Source organism: Hibiscus syriacus, unplaced genomic scaffold (genome assembly GCF_006381635.1).
Source record: "Hibiscus syriacus cultivar Baekdansim isolate YM2019G1 unplaced genomic scaffold, ASM638163v2 tig00112503_pilon, whole genome shotgun sequence".
In the NCBI taxonomy this organism is placed as follows: domain Eukaryota; kingdom Viridiplantae; phylum Streptophyta; class Magnoliopsida; order Malvales; family Malvaceae; genus Hibiscus; species Hibiscus syriacus.
In genome coordinates, this window is record NW_024063349.1 from 224978 (window position 1) to 235319 (window position 10342).

General features: G+C 33.0%; 1 protein-coding gene across 1 annotated transcript; it reads right to left on the reverse strand.

The window, feature by feature from the left end:
• Nucleotides 1-1831: 1831 nt before the first annotated feature.
• LOC120180880 (mitochondrial substrate carrier family protein B-like) lies at nucleotides 1832-4440 on the reverse strand. The gene is made up of 7 exons (XM_039186166.1): nucleotides 3988-4440; nucleotides 3304-3478; nucleotides 3065-3214; nucleotides 2788-2889; nucleotides 2637-2707; nucleotides 2479-2546; nucleotides 1832-2199 (listed from the first exon to the last, which is right to left on the reverse strand). The coding sequence occupies exons 1-7, from the start codon at nucleotides 4230-4232 to the stop codon at nucleotides 1958-1960; spliced, it is 1053 nt and encodes a 350-aa protein (XP_039042097.1). The 5' UTR covers nucleotides 4233-4440; the 3' UTR covers nucleotides 1832-1957.
• Nucleotides 4441-10342: the final 5902 nt, after the last annotated feature.

Below are 10342 nucleotides of genomic sequence, written 5' to 3' on the forward strand. Positions count from 1 at the left end.
GAAAAAAAATTCTTAAACTTAACTCGATTGAAGCCTCAAACTCGAACTCGAACATGAACCTTAAATACATGAAAATCTTACTGTATTTTAAAAAAATAAATACATAAATGTTAATAATATTAATAATTTATTTTAAAAAATAAAATCTTAATATATTATATTTTCGAGTTGCTCACGAGCTTTTCGAGTCGAAAATCAAGTAACTCGTTTTGGCTCATTAAGAATTCGTTTCGAACTCGAGTCGAGTATTTATCGAGCCTTGAACAACGAAGGTTGCATTAAAAGAGAAGATGGAATCGTTCATATTACCTTGCCAGTTGCCAGAAACAAATTGAAAATTCAAACAATTGAACCCTACGCTAGCGGCATAGTCTTCCTCCGGAATGTCTTGGTCTTTCTCATGAGAAGACATTTAGAATAATCGTCTTTTGGAAGAAGACGTTATAAAACGTTAGGAATGGTAAAGTCTTCAAGTGCAATCATCTACGACATAATAAAAAAACGTTTCCTGAAACGACATGGAAAATCTTACGAAGGTTCGCTCTCTTTAATCTGCTTCTGGAAAGACTTCGTCTTTTTCGTGGAATGACTATCAACCCATACCCATCATTTCCTTATTCAATCAATATGGTCCCTTTGAAAAGGACCAAACTCTAGCACGCTTTCACATGACTCCAGAATTTTGAAATTGAAATGTAAAAGATTTTATATATATGTATATACACAATGGCATATAACATTGTTGGATAGTTTGCATCTTTAGTCCTTATTCTTTATTTAATTATTTTGATCCCAATATTTCATTTTAGAGAAAAAAAATCTTTTAAAGTTTGATTAAATAATTAATTTATCCCTATTAAAAAAATACACTTAAACCCTTATTAATATTTGGAGCATTTTAAGCCCCAACATTCTATTTTAAGGCAAAAACCCTATTTTAGAGCACTTACAGTTTGTTAACTAATAAATTCCATCCACATAGGGTTTTTTTATCCCAAAATAAAAAATTAAATTTTAAGGCAAAAATCCTATTTTAGAGCACTTACAGTTTGTTAACTAATAAATTTCATCCACATAGGGGTCTTTTTTATCCCAAAATAAAATGTTAAGAGCCAAAATATTCTGAAAAAGAATAGGGACATCTTTTGTCACGCCAAGAATAAATTAGGGTCAAAGTGCAAAAGAGATAAATGATGCGAGGATAATTTTGTTATTGTCTATTTTTCAAAAGAAAAATGGCATGGTAATAAAATTAATTGATTGAAAAAAATAATTTGAAGGAAAAAATTACTGCCCAAAATATAAACATATTTCAAGTTCTTATTTGATCCTTTTATAAAATTGAGTCCTTATTTGGATAGATTGAAAAAAATTACATCTTTGTTTAATCGTTCTAAAATACTAGACCCACGTCCCTAAAAAAAAATATTTACACACTTAATCATTATTGTTTATTGTTTTATCTTGAGATGAACGCATGTGACAAATTGACGACATTATAATGATAAAAATATGATTTGCAGTGTCACATAACATATTGCAACAATTGTCGTAACATTACAAGTTTACACCTGCAATGCTAACATTGTCTTTACATATGGCACACAATCTGTTGGTGCCTTCACCAGGATTTTCCTTCAATCACACAGCTTTTCTTTAAATTCTATCATTTGTAAATTATTATCCTTCAAATACAAGGGAATTGAACAATAGCAAAGGACAAACAAGTTGCATACAAAACTGTGATGATGGCATGACCATCAATAATTGTTAATTAACTAAATCTTAAGCTTAGCCTAAGTATACTGATTACATATACATTAAGCAAAAATGCTACCAACCAGGTTTTTCATCTATCTTAACTGTGACTGCTTTCACTTTTTTTACCGTGCCTTTTCGGGATTCCTTGTCATCTTGAGAACTTAATTGACTAATAGATGGTTTAACAGAACTAAAGCTAATGACTGGTCGGGAAGCTTGATAGAAGCATCTTAAATGTCTCGTAGGTCATGAAGACGATGCCAACACCAGGAACAACTTTGTAGTACTCGGGCAGAATCCCTCTGTAAAGGCCACCAAGACCTTCAGAATGGATTATATGCCTGAAAGTTCCAACCAACCCAGTTTTATAAACACGAGCACGCCCTGCAGCCCCTTCCAGTTGCATACGTCTCCGCACAAGATCAATAGGAAATGTTGCTGCAAATCATCGGTGACGGAAAATAAAAAGTCATGCAGCGATGAAAGCAGCTTCTAAATAATAACTAGAACAAACATCGTATAAACTTCATGTTTGAGATCTAGTTGAAATTAGCATGTTCTAACAAATGAGATTAGGGGAGAGCAATCATTTTTCTAGGTCAGCTCAATGGGTTTTCATTTCTTAATTGACTTAACCGACCACATCGAACCAACTATACCGAAATACATTGAGCTGAGTCAAACCAAAAAACAGGGTTGCACTTGCAGATTACTAACCTGTTGATGCTGCAATGCCTGAGAGACTGCCACAAGCTAGACTAACCATAATAGTTGAATCATCGGGCCTAAAGCAAAATCAAAGGAATAAAAAATAAGAAGACAGAACCAAAATAATCGATCACATGCTACCAACCAATCATAAGCAATAAGAATACCTCTGTAATTGCCAATAAGATCTCAAAGATTCATATACTGAAAAGCTTAATGCTATACTTGGTCCAACACCCTGCATCACTCAGCATTGCAGCAGCAATTAGAGATAACGAGATAAGAAAATATTGATTTAATGAAAAACAGTATATATACCAATAATGTTGCTCCAAGTCCTTTATACAAGCCGAAGAATCCCTCTTCCCGGCAAATGGTATGAAAGGCATGCCAAATGCCCCTGTAGTATATTGTGTTTCTCTGCAAAGTTCAGAATAACAGTTGAAATGGAGGGTAAGAAAAAAAGGTAAAAATGAAATATATACATATATATATATATATATATATATATAAAGAGGAAGCAATAAGAAATATAAAATCTTGGTCAATGCAAAGGCAAGCACCTTATTTACTCAGAGGTATTTAGTCATATTACCTGAGCTGCGAGACGAGTCCTTATGAGATCCAATGGATATGTAGCAGAGGCAGCAGTCATTCCAGCCAACCCACCACCTACAAAGTGCACACCAATATCAGCATAGGCACGTCTCCTTTGACTTTCCAGGCAGATAATAGATTGCAAGAACTGCAAAAACAAAGGAATGAATGAATTGTGAAACATGATTGAGAGAAAAAATACAGCCATCACTTAGAAAACAAAGGATCGGGACATACACTCTTGTAGCGTTCATAGGCATAGAAGTTGACTGCAGCGTAGGGAAGACGATGAGCAATGGTAACCAGATTGCCTTTCCAGAATGCTTTAAACCCTTCTTCATTAACAATGCGTGAGGCCTCGCGCCATATACAAGCCTTGCTCAATGCCGATACATCTGAGTGCGACCTGAGAGAAAATAAGAGAACATCATCATCAAGGTTGGATAGGACATATTCCCAGTTTAACCTAAAAGTAAGCAACCATTATTTTGAGATATATCATTCAAATTCATTCAGCTGCCACAACCATTATTCTGTCAATCCATGCTAAAAGTGAAAATTATACATCAGAGCCTATACAATTACTCAATTGTTCAGCAATGTTCTAATCATTCATCCAAATCCATTAAATTATGTTTCTTTCAAGAAAATAATTGCATGTTTTAATGAACCTATTTAAAAACAAAAGAAAACTGATATTTTGCCTCATTTTTTAAAATTGAAACCTTCAAATACAATCGAGAACCAAAATTTTAAAGCTGCAGTTTTCCTTCAAAAAGCCTCACAAACCTATTTACCGAATCCCCAGCGCCACTTAAACGAAAAACAACAACGATACGAAATACCCAGATCAAATTACCACTAAAAATCAATAAAAGAAGCATCGTTTTCAAATAAGCTAAAGAGCAATTATAAAAGCAGACCTGAAACAAGATGGTTAGACGGGCAAGAGGAGCCGTACAAGTCTTGCTAAAAGCACCGGCAATACCACCAGCGAGAAGCTGTTGAATGGTCCCAAGCTGCGGATTCAAGTCCTGCTTCGAAGAATGCCCATGTTGCTGTTGCTGTAAAATTCTAGCCCTGGCATCTACGACAGTTCCGTGGGCTGAATTCAAAGCCCTTTGCCCTCCTTCAACCACCACCCCAATTCTTGCATCCACATTCATAATCTCTCAAAAAGCTCTGTCTCTCTCTCCCCCCTATAAGAAACAAAAATCTTTTTTTAGGTTTTGGGTTTGTAGGCTATTGATGTCACATGAGTTTGAAAGAAGAAATTTGGGAAAAAAAATCTAAGGAAACGAAAGCAGTGAAGCTATTTGCTCACTTCGTTGAAGTTTGAAAGGAAAAGATAAAATGAGAAACCCTGGTAGCAGAATTACAAACCTAATGGACAAATAAAGATTTCTTTTTTTCAGCTTCGTTTTTGGATAAACTACACCTCACAGTCATTATACTATCATCAGTATGATTACTTTTAATCACTCAATTTAAAAAAGTTATATGTTTGTTACTAGACTAATCGTTTTGTATTATTTCAATTATATTGCCATTAAAGGATGACATACCAATTTAATAATTGACATAATAACATATTTAACACTTAAATTAATAGCATGAACCAAACGACCTCGATAATAAAAGAATATTTATTTTTTTTAAGGTCACTGATTCGAGTATTAGGAATGCCAGGAGTATGAACGTTCAATGTCTAACACCACTTGAATAAATAAGAAAGAAAGAAAATTAGAAGATTTCAAAAGTTGTTATTTGTTTTGAATTTTGTTTGGTCTAAAAGAATTAAATATTTAGTTTGATAGATTTATTAAATAATATCGAGAAAATAAGAGAAGTTTTTGTTTAATTTTTTAAGGATCAAAATTGGAAAAAATATAAAAAAAAAATTGATGATATTTTTATAATTATAAATTAAATTAATAAAATATATAAATTTATTTTTTTTATTAATCTGGGGTAAGTATAAGATATTATTTGTTCAAAAATAAGTCTCAACAATTTGATATTAAATGCTTATACCCCTGACATCCATGGTGCTCGAACCTAAAACCTCAAGAAATAATAATTATTTTTTTACCATCGAGATCAATTGATTCGTGCATTTCATCCTCTAATAAAAACTAACTGGAGAATAACTGAAATGATATAAAATAATTAGTTTAATGATAAAAATATAATTTGGTTCGTAGTTCAATGACTGTGAGTGTAATTTCCTTTCTACGTGGTTTGGAATATACTTTTAGAGATTCTTTCAGTGGCGGAGTGAAATTGGATTGTTTTGATTCTAAACAATTAAAATTAAATTAATTAATAAGCCACATATTTTAATTTTATTTGCTTAATTTTGTGAATGAAAATTATGTGTGTACAAAGGGGTTTGTTTCGTGGAGGATTGATGTACACAAACTATAAAATAATTGATGATTGACGTGAAAGTTCACCATCTATATATCATTGGGAGGAAAAACGTTGAAATTTGTTTCGTTAAGGGATATTTTTTTTTTAAATTGAGGTCCGACCAACTGTTTATATAAGATGTGTACATCCTCAATTAATTAAGAAAATTGTTATGTATTTAAATACATTTAAATGTGATTATCTTTCATGTAAGAGTTGAGTTATGAGAAAATTCATATTAGGAGTGAGTAAATTCGAATTAAATTATTCGAGTTAAATCAAAATAATGAGTGGCTTTTTGAGTTTTAGTTGAGTTTGGGTTTTATCAATTTTAAAAATTTAAAAATTGAATTAATTATTTTATGATTTAGTCACTGATTTCTTTATTTTTTTAATTCATCTATCAATTTAAGTTTAATTTGATTAAATTCAAACTACATGCTTCTAAAGCACTATAGAATTTATATATATATATATATATATATATATAGCTTCAATTTTATTTTCTAAAAAAAGTTATGCTTTCACAATTTAATCTCTCAAGTTTACATAATTTTTCTATTTATTTAATTTATTCTTTATTTTAAGTCATTTTTTATCAAGTTTAAATCACATATTTCACTACTATTATAAAATACTTACGTAACTTCAAATCCTACTTTTAATAATATTTTTTATAATTTAGTTTTTCAATTTTATATTTTATTTTATTTAATCATTCAATTATAATTTTTGAGAAATGATGAAAAGATATCACTTTTATTTTTTGAAAAATTATCATTTTAAAATATTTATGAAAATATATTATTTTGAATTTAATTGATCTCCAAATATGAATATGAAAAGGAAAGGTAATTAAGACAGAAACCGAATTAAAAATAATAATAGATAGAACAATTACTTCCTATTGGGGCTCAATAAATCCGCTCTTAATCAGCACTGACTCATAATTCATAAATATAAACCAGTCCAAAAACAAGTCCATTCCCTTAAATTATAGGGAGTGTTGGATGATTTATTGTGATGGTTCAGTTCGTAGTTAATACATAAAAGAATTGAAGTTGGTAGTTATGGATATGGGTGTTTAAATTAATTCGTTATTGTTAATCGTAATTGTTAATCAGTGTAATCGTTATATTTTACATGTTAATTAATTGAAATGTTAAGGGTTTAACGGTTTTAGTTAACTGAACTACTAAAAATGCCAGTTAATAATTACGGTTATGATTATGAATTTTGACAAATAATTAACCATCAGTTTATTGTTAATAAATCATAATTAATTAATTATATTTTTTAAAGAATACAATTAGAAACAAAATTGAAATAGTTCTTTCCTGTTCTTTTAGTTATCACGTTTACCTTAGAAGTATATTGAATCAAACATTGATGAAAAACATATTTTATTTTAAACTATAAGTTAACCTATAATCGAACTGTTAATAATTGTTAACAATTAATAGTCAACCATTTTTTAATAGTTAGATCGCAAATAATAAAATTTAATAATTGTTATAACGGTTAATCAATCGTTATATAATTAATTATAGAATTTAATTCAATTGATATTATCAAAAAAATTATTATTAAAAAATTGTTTTAAAATTAATCGGAAAAGAAAGATTAAAAAAACAATTTTTAGTGATACTAAAAAGAGAAAATAACCTCAGTGACCAAAAATCCCATATAATATACGATTTTAACCAACTTTTTCCTGATTTGCCAAAATGACCAAAAAAATCGCAATGCGATCGCTAATTCGCAACGCGATCTCCATTATCGCAAATTCGCGTTGCATTTTCGCAATGCGATAGTTGAAAATCGCGTTGCGATGGTCTACAGTGTCGTTGCGATTTTCCCAATTCGCAATGCGAATAAGTAAATCGCAACGCGAATTGGGAAAATCGCAATGCGAATAAGTAAATCGCAACGCGAATTGGGAAAATCGCAATGCGATACTGACTATCGCAATGCGATAATACAAAATCGTAACGAGATACTTACTTTCGCAACGCGATACTGACTTTCGCAACGCGATAATACATAATCGCAATGCGATTTTCAAAGCGCCATTAGTATCCTGGCCAAGTATTTTATTTTTAAATTCCAAACATGAATATTAATATATTGGAACACTGAACTGTCCACAGTATATCCCGTAATCGCAACTCATAACCTAAAACCTAAAATCACAACTCAGTCCCATCTCCATCTCTCACTCTCTCACCCATCTCCGACGAAATCCGTCCCCATCTCTGGCGAAATCCGTCTATCTCCATCTCTCAGAGCCACTCTCACAATCAGAAATGGAAAATCAAACAAATCAACCAACGAGGGTTAGTTTTTTTAATTATTTTCTTTTTGAAATTTTTGCATTATTATTAGGTTTTTCATATTGAAATTGATGATAAGTTTACTGGTAATTTCAATAATAGATTAACCATTTCACTTAGATTGCTTATTAAATCAACCAAGAATCGCAACGCGAAATGCAAATCGCAACGCGATTTTAGTTTCGCGTTGCGATTCTCTTGTTGCGATAGTCATTTTCGTGTTGCGATTTTCATTTTCAGAAACTATTCTTCTTCTGCAAATTGAAACTTGAATGAATTGCATTACTTCAACCAAAAAACAAAGACAAATACGAAATTCACAGTGTTGCATATTTAAGTTTGAAGAATAAACTACTACTATTTATGTTTATTATTGTTTTTGGTATATCTTCACAGAGTAGTTTTTGGTATATCTAATTTAGTATGTTTATTGTTTTTGTAGAACTTTTATTCGGCTCAATTGACCTTGAGAAATAAAGTCAGCCTGGCCAAAACAATTGCGTCGAAGCTTTCACCTGCACAAAGAAAAATGTTTGAGGATACATGCTTCGGGCCATGGCTGAAAGTACAACATCCCGGTGGAGATGCGATGTTGACACACCTGTTTCTTCAAACCATGACTAGCGATCTACCAGAGACTATACAACGTCGTGATGAAGAGATATGGTTTGATTTTCCACCGGTGTATACGTGCTTTGGGCGGGAGGAGTTTTGCTTAATCACCGGTCTACGCTTCGGACACGATGATGTAGGTCGGTACACTAGACACATTACCCGCCCATCATGGCTATCCCGGGTTTTTTCTGAGCTGGAGAGGTCGAGTCTACACGTAGAAGACCTGACAAGATTTTTGAATAATAAAGATGGTTTTACTCGGATGGATGACGTCGACGTTGTCCGAGTATGCCTTCTAATTCTTTTGCATGCCGGCTTTTTAGGCAGAGAGGCCAGACAACCTATTCCAAATGATCTAATCAAATTGGTAGAAGACCTAAATGCGTGGAACCTGTTTCCGTGGGGCTCGTATTTATGGAAAGCTACATGGAATAAGTTATCGTCTGCCTTGGATGATAGAAAAAGTTTGCATGGCGATGGTTCCAAATACACTTTGGCAGGCTTTATTTGGGCCTTTAAGGTAAAAATTTTTATATGATGTTTCCAAAATTATAAGTAATTATTTAATAATTACTAATGTTTGTTATTATATTGTTTGTAGATTTGGATATTTGAGGCCTTTCTCGCCATGAAGACATATGCAATAAAAACTTCAAATGATATTCCCAGGGCTATTTCCTGGAAGAGGAAACGGACCTTGCAATGGGAAGATTTACTACGGTATACGACAATAAATAATGTAAGTTAACATAAATACTACCATATGTTTATAAACAAGTTATTACTAGTACACGTTTAACTTTTGTTTGAGCTTTTATATTGTTAGGAGGCCAACACTCCTCTACAGAGGCTGACACCCACGGAAGCTGAGCTTGCCACTGATTGGTGGCAAGCTAGTAAGCGTTTTTTTGATGGAACGGTTGATGAGCAGCCTCCACTTCGGGAGCCATCACCTCGCCCAGAGCTATCACCTCACCCAGAGCCATCATCTGATCGACCCGGCTATACACCTCCACAACGACAGCCATCACCTATTCTGTCACATCATCGAGCCTCTTCTCCACCATCACCGCAAGATAGGCGACCGGCAAAGATGCCACGACGTTTATCTTCCTGTTCTCCACCTCCACCTCAACGGGATGAGTTAGGGGAGTTACGTGATGAGGTCAATGCCTTGCGTGAGGAGGTCGGTACTTTACGCAAAGACGATGGTGCATGGCGTGTTGAGGTGTCTACATTAGGTGTCTACATTACGCGGTAAGGTAGCCGCTCTACGTGAGATGGTAGCATCGTTGCAGAATGAGGTTCATACTCTACGCAACGAGGTAAGTTTAAGATTTTTCATACTCGTAATTCATTCGGTTGCTGCCAATACTGCTAAACTGTTTTTGTTAGTATTTGTTTTTGGTTTTGTTTTTGTCTTTTGGTTGAAGTAATGCAATCCATTCAAGTTTCAATTTGCAGAAGAAGAATAGTTTACTTTCGCAACACGAAAATGAAAATGACTATCGCAACGCGGAAATGGCTATCGCAATGCGAAATGAAAATCGCAACGACAAAATCGCAATGCGAAATGAAATCGCAACGACAAAATCGCAATGAGAAATGAAATCGCAACGACAAAATCGCAACGCGAAATGAAAATCGCAATGCGATTTGTGTTTCGCGTTGCGATTTTGTCGTTGCGATTTCATTTCGCGTTGCGATTTTGTCGTTGCGATTTCATTTCGCATTGCGATAGCCATTTCCGCGTTGCGATAGTCATTTCGCGTTGCGATTTTAAGTTTCGTGTTGCGAAAGTAAACTATTCTTCTTCTGGATTGTTTATATATGTTGTCCTTTTAAATGTTTATATAAGTGCTTACTTCTGGAATGTTATCTGAGCATTTTGTGAACTATGATAGAATAATGATTCG

Bases quoted from the DNA above. Each gene is read 5' to 3' on its own strand.
- LOC120180880 (XM_039186166.1), bottom strand. From the start codon at position 4,232: ATGAATGTGGATGCAAGAATTGGGGTGGTGGTTGAAGGAGGGCAAAGG. The intron at 3,479-3,987 runs CTGCTTTTATAA...TCTCTTATTTTC, and splicing joins CTAACCATCTTGTTTCAGGT to TCTCAGGTCGCACTCAGATG. The intron at 3,215-3,303 runs GTATGTCCCGAT...TTGTTTTTGCAG, and splicing joins CCTATGAACGCTACAAGAGT to TTCTTGCAATCTATTATCTG.